This window comes from Sceloporus occidentalis, unplaced genomic scaffold (genome assembly GCF_023333645.1).
Source record: "Sceloporus occidentalis isolate IW3139 unplaced genomic scaffold, rSceOcc1.0.p SCAF_277, whole genome shotgun sequence".
Classification (NCBI taxonomy): Eukaryota; Metazoa; Chordata; class Lepidosauria; order Squamata; family Phrynosomatidae; genus Sceloporus; species Sceloporus occidentalis.
Window position 1 is genome coordinate 630,272 of NW_028317257.1, and position 20,158 is coordinate 650,429.

Genomic DNA, 20,158 nt, shown 5'->3' on the forward strand with positions numbered 1-20,158 from the left:
TATATATATATGTTCTTCCCTTAAGCACAGATGTTTTCTGCGTCAACAGCAAAAAACAAAAACATATATTTCATGAATTTGCATTCAGTGAGACGCACCATTTTTGCTGGCGGCCGTTAGGTGTCGCTGTGACATCCAGATCCTCCATTACTGTACTTCTCTGCCAGCCAGCTTTCGCATCTCTATTGCAGGGGTTGGCGGAAGTGCCGCGTAAGCTTGTTGCCTTCCACGAGCTGGCTGCGATATGGACCGGGTCGGAATGCAGCTGCCGCAGGGTCCGGGTTCGTTGTGCTTTGATAAAGACGAGTTCATGAAGGTTCGGGCTACTTATTATTTAAGTTTCACTGTGTGTTACACAGAATTATTTTCAGAATAACTGCTCGCCTACGCAATAAGTCATTGCAAACAAATATACTAATAAACCTGTCGTGTAATTAGACGGTCATGAATAATACTATTATGGGATATCTGCCATGACTATTGCTTCAAACAAGACCTATTCTGGATCAATATATGGCTTGGTTGCAAGTACCATACTTATTACAAAAAGAAAAGCTGAATATTACTAACCCACAGGAGCCTGTGTTAATTCTTCAGAGATTAAAATCCTTCTCACCCTCCTATTTATGATAGGGCAGAATATGTGTATATAATAAAATTTGATACACTTTAATTCTAAATTCCAATGGGATATGTATAAAACATGACATCCAGTGGGCTGGACGCAGAGCTGGACTGATGATGGGACGGCGCTGGCACTTTAAGGCCAGCCGCTGCCTGATGACATAAGTTTGGTTGCCGGGTGGCTATGCGCAGCTGCAGACTACGTTTTATGCTTATGTAGCACGTGGCCAGGTATATTCACACTCTGCAGCACCTGATCTGCCACTGGAGCGTAGGATCAGATCAGTATGTTGCGTTGTTGGCCAGTAGCCCAAAAGGTATATGCTCTGTGTGCCAGATTGCCACTCTGCGCCTGACTGGTCATATCATCAGCAACATTATTTGGGTTTCTACGGTGCTAAGAACTCTTGCACCAAAATCACTGTTTGCACATAACTCCCAAAGAGTTATGTACACTTTAAACACCTTATATTGACTTTACTGTTTCGGTATGTCAAGTTATGTTCTTCTAGGATGTAGAGTTGATAATTGTTTATTAATCAATACACATCAATCATTTAATTTCTCTGCTGATATTGATATATCATTCATAGTAACACTCATGCCATTTAGTTTGCCAATACTTAACTTTTATAAAACCTTGAAAGCTCCTTGGTCGTGTCATATGTTCAGGAAAGAAATACTAAGGAAACAAATACTGTTACTGATACCTTCTTGGGGTACCTTCCTCTCTCCTAAACTAGGCTTATTTCTCCTGTTATGGAGGCTACAATCTTTCTAGTTCTAAATTGCTTTAACAAAACAGTAGAAGGGGTAGGATTTGAGTTTATTGGGAAGACACAAACTCTTAATCAATATTAAATATTGTATTAAGGTTAGAGTTGAAGTTTGATATATCGGACTTGAACCCAATGGGGCTCAAATTCTCTTCATAAGTCATCTGAGACCACTAAATGAGCTGTGATGAATGCTACTAAAATCAGTATACAGGCTCTCACTAAGCTATATGTACATGTTACCAAATGACTTTATAACCTAACCTTTTATATTGATCTTCACTAGGATGGGTTCGATGTTGATAACTTTATGTCAGAATGCAGAAAACGTGTACAGCTGGAGGATCTTCGGGATGACTTGGAACTATATTATAGACTTCTCAAGACAGCTATGGTAGAGCTGATCAACAAGGACTATGCAGACTTTGTGAATCTCTCCACCAACCTGGTATATTTCATTTTATATTCAGTATTGCTTTAATCAAGATTTGCAGTTTTTCATAACCTGGTTCCCTCTCAGAAGTCTATTTAGTGCCAGTCCTAAACAACCAGCAGCTGTTGTTGTGAATCTAGGCGCCAGGTAAAAAAGTTAGGAGCCAGGATTTTTTTCAACTAACAGTTGGTTAGGAGTGATCTGATCATCATCAGCCCACTTACTAAAACCACAGCATTTGACCTGGAAGCACCCTGGACTTTCAGGTCAGTGCTGTTTTTTTTTTTTTTAATTATTGTTTTTTTTAACCCTTTCAATGCTGATGTTCCATTGGAGCACAGCATTGACTGATATTTAGTCCCCACAAGCTTGTGGGGACAAATGTTAACCCCTGCAATGCCACGAATGTGTCATACACAAATGTGGCATTGAAGGGGTTAACGCTGCACTGTCGCTCTCAGGGAGCGATCAGGCAGCAGGGGGGTGTTGGGGCTGGTCTCCACACTCATGTGGAGACCGAAGAACCCTCTCCCCCTGTCCCTGAAGCTGCCTCTGGCAGCTGGGATGCAATTGCTGGTCTATAGAGCAGCCATTGCAGGGGGAGTCTCTGATGACTGCTGTAGGCTTCCATGCCTACAGGAATCATCAAAGGGCTTGTGGGGGGCTCGTTTTTGCTGTTGCTGGGCTGCCTGGGCTTCCAGGCAGACCACCAGCAGCAGAGCCCCGTACAAAACGGGAATTAACCCCTAAATGCCGCGATTGCGGCATTGAAGGGGTTAAAGCTGCACTGTCGCTCTCATGGAGCGATCAGGCAGCTGGGGGGTGTTGGGTCAGGTCCCCACACTTGTGTGGGGACCCAATCAACACACAACCCCCTTCCCTGAAGCTGCCTGTGGCAGCTGAAAACACGATTGCTTGCTGGTTTTGCAGCAACCGCAGTTTCAGCCTACAGGATCACTCCGTGGGAGGGATCTCAGGCTCGGGGGCGGGCTCTGAGTGGCTGTGCTGTCTGCCCAGACTGCTGGGCAGACAGCAACAGCAGCGCCCCCGTGTGGTGACTTAGCCTCTTACATCCACAATTTTTTCTGGATGTAAGAGGCTGACAAAACCTAGGCGCCAGGACAAAATTCTCTGTCGCCATGGCGACCTGGCGCCTGGGATTTGTCGAGCCCTGTGTTAATATATCCATTTTAATATCAAAAAGGGTACCGATACAGCATTATTGATGATAATTGAAGAGCAATGGGAAGTTATTTTGAGACACATCGTTGTAAGCTGGCTGGAAGCATATTTCATTCCCTCCTTGAGAAAGTGAGTGGTGCATGAATGAGAAAGTTTGTAGAAGAGCTTTTAGTTGTATCTCCCATTTCAATTTACATCAGAAAGAGCCAACCCCAGTGAGCCTTTGTTCCAGGAATGGGTCTGATTGCCCTGTATGAAACACATTTAAGGCAGTACAAATTTCCTTGGTCCACTCACTGTTTGAACTGTGCAGTTTGTAGGTCCAAATCAGTAAAATAAATTTTGATAGGCATGGTCCTTCTTAATGCATAGTGAATTCTGGGGGTTCAAACCACAACTCTCCTACAAACTCTCCTTCCAGCTCCCATTTTAGTGAATTAACCACATAGAATCAAATAAAGTGTGCAATTGAGGCATATCTACAGAGAAAAACAAAAAAGACACATAAGAACAAAACAGAATGAATGAGACAGCTGTTAATGCATGTGATAGCTCTGCTACCCCTTATGTTTTCCCCATGTGCCCATTTTCTCACCCCAGCTATGGGAAGGTTTTTGAAACACATCATCAAAGTGCATCTAGGGGTGATATCTGGTTTATATGCTAGAATAACACATATAATGTAGTTTATAAAAAAATTTTTCTTTAAAATGAGAAAAACTCTTAGCTTAGCTTAGAAATCTCGCTTAGCTGGGCGAAGCAAATTAAGCGTTGTCCTTTAAGACGCTTGATCCGTGTTTTTTCTTTCACACCGTATGTTTGCTTAGAAAAAATAAATAAAGGCCTGTTTAACAGGATGATGGATCTTATCTGCAGCAACCATGCGTGTGTATAAATAATGCCAGGACCTTTGTTTTATTGTGCTCTTGGTGAAAGTCCTCACGTTTCCAGAGCTTTTACAGTGGAACCCCAAATAGATACCGTGGAATCTGCTTGCTCAGAGAGAAAGTGAACCAGATTATTTGTATTTTTAAAACAGTTTGAATCTTTTTAATGCATTTGCTTTACTTTACCTTTTGAGCATGTGTTCTTCTTGATAAAAGTGAACAAATATTCAATATTACCCCACCCATATATCCCATCTTTATATACAAGAAGCGACGTGTAGCCGTGAAAGCTTGCACTCTGATATAATTTACAAGCATAAATACTGTATACAAGTATGAAGTTTAACCCTATCATTGGATTAAAAGTCTTCCAAACTAATGTTGCTATGTTTGAAAAAGTCCAACATTGAATATGTGCTTTGGTTCTCTTGTTGACCAGGTTGGAATGGATAAAGCACTGAGCCAACTTTCAGTACCATTGGGACAGCTGTGGGAAGAAGTCCTGGTATGGCTGACAGCTTTATATTTTTGGTTGTCTAAGATATTGTTATTTCTCCTGGAGTATTCAGTTGAGGTTGATACCTATTGGACCAACATAGAAGAACATGTACCGTTACATAAACTTTCAGAACCTCAGAGGTTTTTCCTTCAGATGGAAACATGAACACAGTGGTGAAATCAAATATATTATTTGATAAAGATTTACAATTTTATATAGCGTATGGCATATAGGAAATATTTTTTCCCTGGCACTGTGCCTTTAAATCTATAAATCTCATTACATAGGATTTGGAAAACGACAGATGCACTTTCATTTAATCATTAGGTATGCACTGTCCTTTGTTAGTAGAATAATATAGAATATCAATAGACGTATTGTGTTGTACTTACTGTAACTTTTGAATGTAATCTACCATCTAAATCATGTTACCAATGCGTATGTAAATTATTTTTCTGCAGATAAAAATAATAATTGCAACGTGTGCATATTTTATTAATTTCTTTTATTCAGAGTCTGAAGACATCAGTAAGGGATGTCATCCGGGATGTAGATGAGCGTTTGGCTAAACGTGAAGATATAAGGAAAAAGAAGGTACGAGCTGTGTATTTAGGACTCTTGTACTAACAGAATCATTAAAAAGAGTCCCTTTCATGCTGACCTTTTTGAAAATACCAAAACAATGTTAGAATCTGTGTATTCGTAGTAGAAGGGAGCAGGTACCAGTTATGTGATTTACTGTGAAACAGTAGAAAAAGTAAACATTTCTCCGATATATACCAGGATAAAAAGTTACATAAAGATATTTTTATGCATACGGCATAAATCCAGTTGATGTTTTCTGTATAGGAGAAATTCAGGTTGTGTAGTGCTGTAAAAGGCCTTTAGGTTACCCTAAATTTGTAATCTGCGATAAGAACTTGCGCGACTCCTTAGCATCCTTCCTTAGGTTCCCCTTACAATGCAGGAATTAGTCCAGGCCTTTGCTATTCAAATAGTTGCCTGGGAGGGCAATTGAACAACCTCTTGCCCCTATACTTGTTGAGTAAATGTGTGTGAATAGAGTTTCAGGGCTTGAATACAGCTGAGAATTATATTCTTTAATGTTCATTACTGTCCTCGTTTGCACCCTGTTTTTTTTCCTCTCTCCTTACAAAAAGCTATTAAAAATTCACTAAACACCATATACAATAATATAGTGGTTTAGTTTAACCCCTTGATGACAATTGCCGGTCCGGGCACATCACGGAAATTCAAGTCGATAACGACAAATGACGTGCCAGGACCGGCACTTCATTAAACGGGTGCAGAAAGCGATCTATTTTCGCTTTCTGCACCGAAACGGCGTTGCTGTAATGCCTCGACCTCGAGGCATTCAGCAACGCCATTATCGGCACAAAGGGGCCATCTCTGGCCCCTCCCCGGGGCGTCAACATCCGCCATACTTTGTATGGCGGCGGACGCCCGTTTTAAAAGCGTTTAGGAGGCGATCAACGATGCCTCGATCAGGAGGCATCCAGCGACACCAAACACTTACCTGGGGATGGACTGTGACCGCTCCGGATAGCGGTCACAGCCGCAGCTGCCGGTGATCTTCGCCATCAGCAAATTGACGGCGGCCCGGGAAAAAAAAAAATAAAGATGAAAAGGTTCGCTAGACGGTCTCCTGACCCTCTAGAGAACTCTGGCTCCACTTGCAGGTTGAATATAGGTACTGCATTCAACCATGCAAGTCAGTGGAGCTCAGCTTTCTAATCACAGTGTGATTAGAAAAAATAAATTAAAAATAAAATTAATAATAATTAGAAAAAAAATAGTAAAAAAACAGTATAATGTATAAATAATTTCCCACTGATGTCACTATCAGGGGAACCTTCATGTTGAAAAAAAATGTTAAAAAAATAAAAAAGGCAAAAAAAAAATATATATATATATAAAAAATATATTTTTGTGAGCAAGTACTAAAATTAGCATATTAGCTTAAAACAATTCTCGCATGGAAAGAGTTAAAATACTGGCATATTAAATGCCCATGGGGTGTCTACTTTAAAAAAATTTATGATTTGATGGGGTAAATTGAATTGGCCGGGTTCAACAAGGTCCCAATTAACACGGGGGGAAGGATGGCCACACATCTAATTTCCAATTAGAAAAATGCACACGTACCAAATGTGGCCTTTTAGTTCCCTCCATGCATGTGGGGTATCACTGTACTCAGGAGATGTTGCTGAACACATATTGGGGTGTCGTGTGACAGCAGCATATACCAGGAGCTGTAAATTCATACATAAAGTAGGTGTGTGTGGGAAAAATACACACACAAAAATACTACTGCAAACTTTGAAAAAAATGCTGGTGGTAAAATGTGTGCATGCAAAGAGTTAAAATACCCTGGGGTGTCTAGTTTTCAAAAATATATGGTTTTGTTGGGCACACTGAAATGGCCCGGCTCAAAGATGTACCAAATAGGGCATGGGCAGTGGATCCCCAAATGCCAAAGTTCAACATTGAAAAATGCGCAGGTCCCAAATGTGGCCCTTTTGCCCCCAAACAGCCAGTCAAAATCATTCATGTGAGGTATCGCTGTACTCAGGAGGTGTTGCTGGACACATATTGGGGTGTTTTGTGATAGTGACATATACCAGAACCTGTTTATTCATACCTAAAGTAAAATGTGTGTGAAAAAACAAATGCAAAAAAATGACTACCACAAAGTTTGACAAAGACTGGTGGTAGATATGGTGCATGTAAAGAGTTAAAATACTAGCATTTGAAATACCCTGGGGTGTCTAGTTTTCAAAAATATATAGCTTTATTGGGCACACTGAAATGGCCCGGCTCAAAGATGTACCAAATAGGGCATGGGCAGTGGATCCCCAAATGCCAAAGTTCAACATTGAAAAATGTGCATGCCCCAAATGTGGCCCTTTTGCCCCCAAACAGCCAGGCAAAATCATTCATGTGAGGTATCGCTGTACTCAGGAGATGTTGCTAAACACATATTGGGGTGTTTTTTGATAGTGACATATACCAGAACCTGTTTATTCATACCTAAAGTAAAATGTGTGTGAAAAAACAAATGCAAAAAAATTACTACCATAAAGTTTGTCAAAGGCTGATGGTAGAATAAGTGCTTGGAAAGGGTTAAAATACCAGCATTTGGAATACCCTGGGCTGTCTAGTTTTCAAAAATATATGATTTGATGGGGTAAATTGCATTGGCCGGCTTCAAAGATACCTGAAATGGCACATGGGGGGAAGAATTACCAGATTTGGAAAAAATGGCTTTGAAATAGCAAAACGCTACCTAGTAGAATCTATTTAGCAGGTTTTTTTATTACCTTTTATAGATGAGTAAAAGATTTTTCAACTAAAAGTTAGAAACAGTCATTTTTTTCTAAATTTTTCACCATATTTTATACTTTTTTTAATAGTAAATAATATGATACAATCAAAACAATGTCATCCAAAGAAAGCCCTTCTTGTCCGGAAAAAAACAATATCTAATGTGTGTGGGTTCAGTTAAAAAGGCCATTGTCACGAAGGGTACAAAAAGTAAAATCAGCCTTTGTCACGAAGGGGTTAAACTGGTGTCAGTAGAAATGAAAATCTACTGAACTGCAATATAGAAATTTCAAGATGGGTTATTGTTATAAACTAAAAGATTTCTTTATCTTTATCTACAGATGTGTGTTTTAAGGATGATTCAAGTCATTCGCTCAGTTGAAAAGATTGAAAAAATACTTAACTCCCAAAGCTGCAAAGAGGGTGGTTCTGATCAAAGCAGGTCAGTCGAGTGATGCCATCAGTTTATGCATGTTAGTAGATACAGCCAATCTCCGGTGGCTAGTGTTTCTGCCAAACCCGTTGCTAACAGATGTATAAATTAATCATATAGACGCCCATTGGCAGTAGAATGGGTCGTACTGAAAAGCTCAGTGACATGAAATAGGTGTCCTTGAACGAGCAGCTGTACAGAAGCTGAAGATCACTACTCTCAATGCCAAGCGCCCGTAAGAGGGGTGTAAAGCATTACTGTACATTGTCAGTGGACTCTGGAGGGATGAATAATGCTTCACTGGAAGTCTGATGGACATGGCTGACAAACACCATATTAGTGCCCATAGTTTTGGAGTGAAATCTCCAACAAGCTCATATAGGTGTGATGGTGAGGTGCCCCCATACTTTTGGCCATACAGTGTGCATCTAGTGTCGCTGTGTCCTTATGGTACATCTTTTTAACTCACAAATACATTGCACGGAAATGGCACTTATGGAAACTGAAATTCCAAGCAAAAAACAAAAGGCATGCAAATAATAGGCAGAAGTTATTTTTTTATATTGGAAATAAAAGAATATTATGTAAGTAGTCTTGTATTAAAGTAGTGGGGAACTTCCGAAAGGGAAACATCAATGTGAGGTTTTTTTGTTACTGCTCAGAATGAAAGTAGCCCTTTTGGCTAGTAAATTCTAAATTTATTGGGTACGTGAGATGTTCAAAGGAGATGCCTTTTATTGGACCAACACAGAAAAGGGTGTAAAATTACACTTTATCCATTTTTTTTTAGCCCGTTGTTGACTGGACAGGTCCTGGAACGAATTGCCACAGAATTTAACCAGTTACAGTTCCATGCAGTCCAAAGCAAGGGCATGCCTCTGTTGGATAAACTGAGACCCGTGAGTATCTGAAATTATATATATTTATACCATTCATGGCATGTATTTGAATTATTTGCTAATGGCATGGGCAGGAACAGGGCAGTTGTGGTCAAAGCTCTCTCATTTCACTATTCATTATGAAAGGACAAAATGGTCAGGTTTCTCCATCACGAAAGGGATTATAATACATAATTCCACATGCAAGAAGACTTTAAACAAATATTGCTGATTTAACTATACATTATAACCGACCAGACAAGCTGTTCTTGAAGCAGAAGCTCACCGGAGTGACCTTCATTATGTATAACAGGAAGCTAAATTCACAACTCATATGAGGACTCTACTTTTATTGAATAAACCACATTGTTTCAAGTCGTAACTAAACTTCACATCTTTAAAATATGTATGAGAAGACCATCTGAAAATGTAGCAGTTTGAAGTATGGATGTAGAGATTGATATATGAAGCTTTAAAGAGCATTTATAAATGTTAATGTATTCCCGTAGCTTTATGGGAATGATACAGTCATAAGACAAGATCATACGATCCTACAGGTGTCATCAAATATATTTTTACACTGTTACAATCAGTCACATTTACATATCGCACCTGGTATACCATTTCTCCAGCTCCCTAGAACACGAGGTTGGCCAGGTTAATGTCTTGTGACATGTATGTTTTATATATAATTACACATAATTATATATACACACACGCACACATACAAAGCTTGACCACATTAACAACAGTAATTTAGAGTGCTTTCTAAAAATTTGTTTTCTTTCTCTTTGCCTTGAAGCGTATTGCTGGCATAACGGCCATGTTACAGCAGTCTCTGGAAGGTCTGCTCTTAGAAGGTCTTCAGACTTCCAACGTGGATATAATACGTCACTGTTTACGGACATATGCAACAATTGACAAAACCAGAGATGCGGAAGCATTAGTGGGCCAGGTGCTGGTGAAACCTTATATTGAGGAGGTAAACTTCACCTGTATAACATCGACTGTTTGTGTAGATATCCTCTTTGATTATGGGCCACTGTTACTGGAAGCAGATATACATACGTTGTCAACTTGCATGGAAACCTATATGTATAACACACGGTCTGTGCTGACTTGGCTTCGACCATCTCCCCAACCGGTCCATTGACTAAGGAACGCTGTACCTAGTAATGTGGTAGAGAAGTTAATTTGTCACATTTTCTTAAAAACAAGAAAAACGTAATGTGTTCCAGGTCATACACTCATTATAGCCATATGCCTACTCCATGCATCTTTATATGCATTAACCTTTACAGCTTGTGCTCGACGGTTGTTACACATGTCCACCGTCACTGTCAAAACTTCCTTACGTTACACCTAAGCCTCTCGTCCTTCTTCCTTTAGATTTCTTTAAAGAGATAATACTGTCATTTAAAGAAATGGTTTGTTGATCAGGCTCTGTTTAGATCTGCTCATCCTTAACCTATGATTTCTGTGCTTGCAGGTGATAGTGGAACAGTATGTACAGTCTCATCCCAACGGGCTACAAGCCATGTATAATAAGCTCCTGGAGTTTGTTCCTTACCATTGTAGGCTTCTTAGGGAAGTAACAGGAGGAGCCATATCCAGGTAAAAATCCTATTCACCTACCTTCCTCATCCCTTCGTGGACCAACTTGAAACAACCATACATATTGTAATTAGGATATAAATTAAAAACTGATGAAGAGTTAATAAATGTCTGTAATAAACTGTCCAACTGGTCTCCGTCACTGGACAAGGTAAAGGGTATCGAAACCATTGAAGCTCTGGTTGACAAATTGACGGTTATTTGGAATATTAGGTAAAAATGTACCATAAGAGTGTAGTGTGATTTTCTTAAATGGACTGTATGAGGCGCATGAAATAGCCAGAAAACACAAGTTCAGGTGGAAAAATACATTAATGCAAATATGGCATTGTGAAATAAATAACATTAGGTGTTCAACTTTAGCTGTCATGGTGTAGAATGACCACTTGAGGGCCTGATATAACAAACTGTTGAACAATATCCTTGGTGCATAACTGTGGTTGTATATTTTATTATTATTATTACCTTTTATTTATTAAGCACCAACAAATTACGCAGCGCTGTGCAATTTTAACACAAACATAACAAATATACATTAACACATACAGACACAACAGCCGTTACGAACCCTTCCCATGAGCTTTATGGTACTTTTACACAAAGGTTCTGGCAAGAATGGTGGGCTTTTGAGGGCCCCACTTGTCAGCTTACAATCTGAATTGTATTTCATACATGTTTTTTTATTTTTTTATAGTGATAAAGCAGACATGGTTCCTGGGTATGACTTTTTATTGACCTCTGTTTGGCCCGAAATTGCACGAGGTTTAGAGGAAAAATTACCGTCTCTTTTCAGCCCAGGAAATCCAGACATATTTCATCAGGTAATTAAAATATTGGTCTTGCCATTTTTGTAATCAAGATTTTGTATTGTACAATTAGCGTCATGCTTCATGTTTGCACCTCTTTCTGATTGTGCTTCACCCATACTTTCAGCTTTATGTCATGCAATTTAAATGCACTTGAATGCAAATGATACCTGAGGGGTCCTTTAAATTCGACATGACGTCCCTCTTGCAAATGCATGAAGGTATTCTGCAGAATCCCCCCATATACATTCCCCTCCACCCCTCGGTTACTTTCTGTACCGGAGATGTTTTAGGCTGAACAGATCTCGCTGCATGTGACATTACTTACCAACGGTCGGTTCCAGTGGTGAATGCTGTGGGCACAGATCTATTCAGACCCCGGTAGAGTAAAACATCGGCACGTGGAGGGGGTGGAAAACTGCAACTTCTCCCTAAGTTAAATATATTTTGTATTTTTTCCCCAACTTTAAACAATGCGTATGAAAGTATGCATTGATTGTTTAGGGGCTCTTTCAGTTTATATTTTTTTATTAATATCTTATCCTGATTTAACATACATAGTAGGTAATAATGGCCCATGGCATTCTAAAGAAAGATCCACCTTGCCGACGTAGTACAACTGAAATAGCTGAAGCCCTGAATTAGGACAGAACAGGTCAAAACAGATACAGACAGCGTCCATAGTTTGCTGTCTGGTCCATAAATGATTTAGGGACCAGACTGATACCTTTGTTGTCACCATACTGAATAGTAGTAGTATGTGCTTTTTTTTTGCTAAATGCGAGGGATAACTTGTGTTTTGCTGCTTTATTGAAAACAATTATTATACTTGAAAGTGTTTTTAATTGCTTTTATTTTACTGCTTTTATTTTTTCCTTTTAGAAATACACCATAAGCATGGACTTTGTGAGAAAGTTTGAGAGACAGTGTGGATCTCAAACTAGCGTTAAGCGATTACGAGCACATCCGTCCTATCACAGTTTTAACAACAAGTGGAATTTGCCCGTGTATTTCCAGATAAGGTGAACACGTGACTTTTACTCCCAAAAATGTTCGGGTCAAAAACCTATGCCAGGGTTATCGCTGCACAAAATCCGTTTGAAGCTTTCATAGGGGTTAAGTGAAAAGCAAACAGATTCCATAATGGTTACATTTGTAATTTTTTTGCCAAATTAGTTGTTTTAACAGTATATTTTATTCCATTGGTCCAACACTTCTTAACACAAAAAGGGGGAGGAGGATTCCAACATGCTGTTGAAAGTCTCTTTATATTAACCCTAGATTGTAAGCGTATAACAGTTACTTTGTCGGTTCTTGTATGTACTGTATCAAGTACTATTCTTTATAATGATGATATACAGGGTAGGCATTGTCACTAAGATGACTTGATGAGCCCTAAGAACAGTGTAGATAAACCTCCTATACCTAGTCGTTTGAAGAGTGGGTTGTCTCATGTCTAACCACTGCTGGGTTCAGCTCTTTAGCCAAGCTTAACCCGTGAAGGTCACTTCATTAACAGAAGCTCTGAAATATTATAGGGAATGCTGAAAGAGTAACTGCAGGCTTTGCATGACATAATGAAATCTCTAAGACAGCTAATACTAATGAATGCATAATGTTTAACAAAAGATATTAATAGGTACCCAAAATTGGTTTCATGTTGTTTGATATCAATGTTATTTACTTATGAATAATAAAGGTTATGCCGAAGTTTGGGAGAGTATTTGCTGCACCAAAAAGTATTACAATGTTTTGTTTTCCTGTTTAGATTTAAGGAAATAGCAGGATGTCTTGAATCCGCTTTGTGTGCTGGCCTAGAAGATGCACCAGGTAAAATATCTGAGTGCATGATGTGTAGTTATTTCATAAAATACATTTTGATAACACCCTTTATGTTGCACTGTAATGGCCGCTCTGCATCGAGGGTATAAAACATGTTGTAGTAGCCGTGTTTGGGTTGTATGGCCTGTAATCTGGATATTCTATCATGCTGTAACCAGTGAGCCTCTGTACAACACAAGAAGTGTTTGTGGTCGCAGTTGTTTCATGCATACATGTGTTTGCCTTCCCTTTCAGCTGGCAGTCCTTACTGTCTTCGAGCTTCCCATGTCCTCTGGACCTGCCTGACGTCCTGCTGGTCCGATCAGGTCTTTTTACCTTTACTGGCACATCGTTTTTGGAAACTAACGCTTCAATTGCTGTCACGTTACTGCTTGTTTCTTAAAGAGGTAAGCCTTCATTATATTCTTATTTATATAGCAGCATTTCTAAAACTACGTTTGAATGCAGAAAAAGTAATTTAGGGACATACTGGCAAAAGTGACCCGTAGCCAACCTCAGATTGCTGAAGGTAGATCAGGGTGGAAGTTTTAACTTTCAGTTCTCGGTTCCCAAAACTCCATTTGCCAGACCAGTTCTGAGGGGTTTTTTTTTGCCTTGGCTGCTAAAAAAAAAAAAAAAAAAAAATTAATAAAAACAAAACTTATAAAAAATATTCATTTAAGATTAATGTTATTTGAAATTGAATTTGGGCCTGATTTTTTGGGGCTATTATTTCTTTTCAATGTTTGTCTTTTGAATGCTTATCTCCAGTTGGCATCTCAGACAACAAATGATGGTAAAACTCCGCAGCCAATGAGTAACTTGATCCCCTCGCCTCTGACCACCAGTGACGACCAAGCAAGTGGGTCAGCGCCAGAGTCGCAGCCTTCTGTCGTTTCCACACGTCAGCTCATGCTTGTTGTTGCAGATGTTGACAAAATAAAGGATCAGGTACATCCAATAAATAATTTTTGACTAGCTAGCATTACAACACCGACATGTATAAAAGGTAAACTCCATCCCACTCCGGTCATATATTTAACTGAAATGATTATTGGGGTCCAATTTGCGTAGGTAATTGATGAAGGCATTCTTCTGCTATCAGAGTGAAAAAATGAGACTTCCTTTACTGCAGTAAATATACCGGTTTGCATAGAGTCCAAGCATTTAATCACAAAGTACATACAGGCCCAAACAAAAGCCTTCAGTTATGCGAGTGCCGGCTTTTGGGTTTGTTTGGTTTTTTTTTGTTTTTTTTAGCCTAACGCCCCATGTCTATACAATTTAATATAAATGTTGGACCAAATCATGTTGGCATACGATACATTTTTGAGGTTGTAATTAATCCAAAACAATTACAAAGATTGCTCAAAATCTAGGTTACAGTATCGTTTTATTTATGATCTTTTTATTTCTTTTAGTTACCAGAGCTAACAGAAGTAATTAGGCAAAAGCTTGATCAGGTTGGTTTCAAGAACATGTCCATAGTAACAGGTGAGACTGCTTTCATATATTTTATACCGGATCATTGAATGATTTCATTAAGTGTTCCTTATGAGACTTAAGTTACTTGGCAACTTATACAAAAAGTACAGTATTACACACTGGGATTTATTCACTAAAGGAGCTGGCAGGAGGGTTGTGGTTTCAACTTACTATGCAGAGTTGTCTACAAGAAGATCTGAACTGCATAGTTCGGTGAGATGACTTTCGAGAATCCTCAGTGGTTAAAATGTTTTATACAGGGCCATCCAAGGAATTGTTGGAAGACAAGTTTGCCGTTCCATCTCACTGGCTTCACCCAGCAACCAACTTTAATGAATAAATTCCATTGTCGCTGTGTGACATTATTGGAGCTTTTCTCAGAGTCCCAGTTGTTGAGAAAAAAAGAAAACCTCCCATCTAGTTCAGCATTTTAAAGTTATTTTCTTTCGGTTCCTAACTTGACCATCAAGTTCTTAACACAACCTGGTGTTGGTCACTCAGTATTTTCCTAAAACAAACTTGTAATAAAAATAATTTATATTAAAAACACACAAAAATTACAGACGAGCTCTTCTGTGTTCTTATGTTCCATAAAGCCCCACCAGAGAATATTTTTTTTTATTAAAACACTACTTGGTGCAAATGCTGCAGCTTCAGGGGTGCTGCTGATTACCCATCGTCATTCTGTGTTTGACATCCGTTTTGGCTTCTTGAAACAGCCGATTAATGTTCCCAATAAAAACAATAGGAGTGCGTTCTGCAGTTATTCACTGGGTAGAACCCCTTGCAACTGTAAGCTGTTTTGCAGGAGACCAAATGCATTTTCTGCGTTGTAAGTAGATGTGGTTGGAAAACGATGGGAAATATATAGAGGGGGTTCTCATTAGTTACTCAGACACTCGGCTATCATATTCATTAAAAAGCAGAAGATGGCTGGAGTGTCCCTTAAAGTGCAAGTTGGAAAAATGTTTAACATTTTCTACTAGTTGCATATATAGTAGTATAGTATAGGTCATGTGCAGTATCTTTTTCTTATTTTTTTGCATATTCTTATTCTGCTTTTTTCCCCCTTATAATATGATCTCTGTAGGTGCCTTAGAGGATACTCTTAATGCAATATCCATACCTCTGTTGGCAATTAATAAGACAATTACAAATGACCTTAGCGAGGCCTGCTTTGCTTATTTAAAGAGCGCCCTTGAGGTCCCCAGGCTTTACAGGAGAACAAACAAGGTTAGTACTTGTTGTAATACCATTAGGTTTAAATCCCATGAATATGTGATTCCTCATAAAAAAGGTTATATCCAAAGCTTAATAGTAGTTTGGATAGAGATTGTGCTATGTGTAGAAGGTGACCACATAGTTAACCCAGCTGGTCTCAACTCTTGCTGAGTTTCGGTGCTTATTTGTTAAAGTTAAATCATGACTTTTTATGCCCCCCCACACCTGATTTTAAAACTATAGCATTATCTTTCTAAAACTGATCAGAAAAAGTTGTTCTTAAGGTTTAAAGACTCATTGAGAAATACATCTTAGCATCCCAGTTTCATTGTTTAGTATAAATTTATATAAAATTTGTTTTGATTATCAACCTTGCTTACATACCAATTTAATACTACTTAGGAATTACCGACCAAGGCTTCTCCTTATCTGGACAATGCCCTGAAGCACCTTTATCAGCTTCAAAATGAATACAAAAATCTGCTTAAGCAGTCAATCAGAGAGGATTGGCTGACAGGTGCCTTGTCTGGCAGCATTCAGAGGTATGTATCGAAATGTTTATAAAGAAAAATTGGTCATAATCGGCACAGTTTTTGCTTTTACAGTAGACATTTGGTATCTATGCTCTCTGGGTCAAAAAAGGTGGATCAAAGGTAATTTTGTCCAGTGTTAATCTGGGACTCTATTATGTTGTTTTTGACTGTTATTTATTACAGTGTTATGGGTGGATGGATGCAGATAAGCACCTCACTATATATATATTTTCTTTTTTTTTTACTGTACGGCTGAAGCAAAACCAATGACTCAATGCAGATAAACCTTCCATGTATTTGTTATACTATGAGTACTCTTTATAAGAAGAATAGTTATTGCCATAAATGGAGTTATTAGTCGAAGTCAAGATTTAGCCTGCCAACAAAGAAAAATACACCGATCAGCCATAGCATTATGACCACCTGCCTAATATTGCGTAAGTCCCCCTTTTGCCACGAAAACAGCCCTGACCCATCAAGGCATGGACTCCAGTAGACCTCTGAAGGTGTCCTGTGGTATCTTAACCAAGACGGTAGCAGCAGATCCTCTTTAAGTCCTGTAAGTTGCGAGGTAGGGCCTCCATGGATGCATCGTGGTGCCATGTGTTCTCCAGGTAAGCGATGCACACGCACCCGGCCATCCCTGTGATGTAAAAGAAAACATTCATCGGACCAGGTCACCTTCTTCCATGGCTCGTTGGTCTAGTTCTTAGGCTCAGTTGCCCATTGTTGGCGCTTTCGGCAGTGGACAGGGGTCAGCATGGGCACCCTGACTGGTCTGCGAATCCACAGCCCCATACGCATCAAACTGTAATGCACTGTGTGTTCTGACACTTTTCTGTCAGAACCAACATTAACTTTTTCAGCAGTTTGGCACACAATAGCTAATCTGTTGGATTTATCCACATGGGCCACCCTTCACCCCCCCCCCCCCCTTTTAAGTGCTTCAATGAGCCTTGGCTGCCCATGACCCTGTCCCCGGTTCACCGCTTTTCCTTCCTTGGACCACTTTTGGTACTGACCACCCCACACGAGCTGCAGTTCTGGGGATGCTCTGACCCAGACGTCTAACCATCACAATTTGGCCCGTTTAAAAGTTGCTCAGATCCTTACGCTTGCCCATCTTTCATGCCTAATATGTCCCACCTGCTAACAGGTGGTGTAGTGGGAAGAAGCAGAGGAGTCTTTATCTCTATCTTTGTCCATTCATGACAGCAGTGACAAATCATGTTGGAGTATAACATCATAGCCCTGTGGCTTTATTCAGTAAGCATCGCATTGGTGATCCCACTAAATTAACAATATATCAAGGGTCATCTTTCTAATAGTAGAACAATGCATATTTAATGTGATTTATGAAATTTTACTGCAAGTCACTCCACTGTTCAATAGATAAGCTTCATAAAGAAGTCATCAGCTGCTGATTATCTGTAGCTATTGTCTCCTGCAAGTTAAACATGGATACCACTCTTCCTTGTGCAACATTCATCTGCAAACTGATATGGTTTTAGTTTATTGAATGTGGCATTCTGGCCCCCCATTTTTTTGTTGCCATGAAGATGACACTTTACCCTGTTGTGTTTAGGTATTATGACACTGTATCAGATGTTCTCAGCTCTGTAAAGAAGATGGAAGAGAGTTTAAAGAGACTTAAACAAGCTCGAAAAACCACAACATCGTCTAACACATCTAACGGAGGGACTACTGATGATAATAAAATCAGACTTCAGTTGGCGCTTGATGTGGAATATATGGGGAATCAGGTATGCTAAAAAAGTTTTTAAAATTGCATATGTTTGTCAGTACCACTTCTGTACCACATGCTGGTACATTCTCTGATCGGATTTAGTACAGTAAATGATCGCACTGATTGAGACGCCTAACAATGAAAAAAGAGTGTGAGATAGATGCATTATGTTTTCTTAATATTTATGTTTTGTTTTTTCCTTCAGATTGCGAATTTGGGCTTAGAAACAAATGACATAAAAAGCTTCCCAGCTCTTATAGAGTTAGTTCAAGCGGCTAAAGAACAAGCAACAACAGAACAAGCTTGATTTTATCAAATGCACTTTTTTCTGTTATTTTCCTTTCCATTTTATCCAATGTTTCACAAGGTTTTTGGATTTCTAATATTATACAAATGAAAAAAACGGTATATGCGAACAACAGTGGTACTTTCAGGGGAAATCAATATGTTAAAATAAAGTGATTTAAATATCTTGTACATACAATAATAAAGAGATTGATGTCTGAGATTTTCTACTTTACGTAGCCCAAGTGTATAGAGGTCAAATAAAATTCCTTTAAAGCCTATGTATCACTCTACCTCTGAGTTTCCTTTTATGCTTGGGATAATCAACATTACTATTTTAGGTACTAATGAGGAACTAATCCACATCCTCTGCATAGCCACAAAAAAAGAAGGTTGTAAACCTAAAATAAACTGTGTGATACATTAACCCTCGGTATTAAGTGTGCAAATACAGCCGGACTGGTTATTACGGTGCTTAATCACACTAAACAATGTAGGACAAGATAAATAAATTGGCTTGTTTCCTAAACGTTTGCAAAACGTTCTCATAAATGTAAGTGTAGAATATAGCGTGTGTGTGTGTATATATTGTAATGAACTTCCTTTGAAGCACAAGGAGTTAGTCAGAGATCTTTCAGAATCACTTGTCTTCTAGGGTAAAAAGCCAATTCCAGATCCAGATAGAATTTAAATATTTATTTTCTTCAAATCAAAACACGCCAAACAAACAAAATAAATACAGCAGCTCTCCTGGCTGGCAATAAGAAGAGAGAGTGAATTGAACCAAGCTGGGCTTTTTAAACCCTCCTGATTAGACCAGGTGAGCTATACTTGGTCACCTGTAAATCCTGGTCTGGATTTGAAAAGCTGTTGGAGCACCAGCCCACCCTGCTCTTCTGGATACTCCACCCCAGGGACCCATTACACAATTTACAAGTCACTTCCTATATTGTAGTTTTTTTTATTGTGCTTCTCTTTCCCTGGGGCTTTAATTTTACATATAAGGACACACAAAATTAGCCAAAGTAGGGCGTATATACCGCCCATCCACTACTGTACCGGCCTTTTTGTCACATATATATATATATATATATACGCACACACACACACACACACATTTGTATGTATAGTTATCAATAGATAACAAAAGCATTAACTCAAGCAACATCTCTGCACTGGCCATCTGGTATACCAGGCCAATGGCGGATTGCTAGAATTGAAGTGGTTCTGCGGGAGGGGGTAAGGCAGTAACATAACTTTTGGGGAAAAATATTTATTTGTAATTCTGTAACTGAATATAAAAAAAAAAAATAATAATTTACCTTCGCCCATAGCAGATGGGTGGACAATCCAAAAGCAAAAGGCTAATGGATATCAAGGAGTGTACCCTGGAGAGCCCATCAGCATTTCCTTGTTTAAGACCTGCTCTATGTTCCACAGTAAAATTGAAGGGTTGTAAACTGAGGAACCACCTGGTTACCCTTGCATTTGTGTCTTTATTTTGAGACATCCATGTTAGGGGAGCATGGTTGGTAATTAACCTAAATTTCCTCCCCAGAAGATAGTACCTAAGAGCCTCTAAAGCCCAC

The 20,158-nt window shown here is 39.1% G+C and overlaps 1 protein-coding gene across 1 annotated transcript; it reads left to right on the forward strand.

The window, feature by feature from the left end:
• The first annotated feature begins 244 nt into the window (after positions 1 to 244).
• Positions 245 to 18,591, forward strand: LOC149275605 (conserved oligomeric Golgi complex subunit 2-like). Its single transcript, XM_089504540.1, has 18 exons — positions 245 to 316; positions 1,687 to 1,848; positions 4,342 to 4,407; positions 4,915 to 4,995; positions 8,088 to 8,188; positions 8,970 to 9,078; positions 9,860 to 10,039; positions 10,547 to 10,671; positions 11,366 to 11,492; positions 12,360 to 12,499; positions 13,246 to 13,307; positions 13,554 to 13,705; positions 14,070 to 14,249; positions 14,720 to 14,792; positions 15,874 to 16,016; positions 16,407 to 16,546; positions 18,123 to 18,300; positions 18,490 to 18,591. Exons 1-18 carry the CDS (start codon positions 245 to 247, stop codon positions 18,589 to 18,591), a joined length of 2,193 nt encoding a protein of 730 aa, XP_089360666.1.
• Positions 18,592 to 20,158: the final 1,567 nt, after the last annotated feature.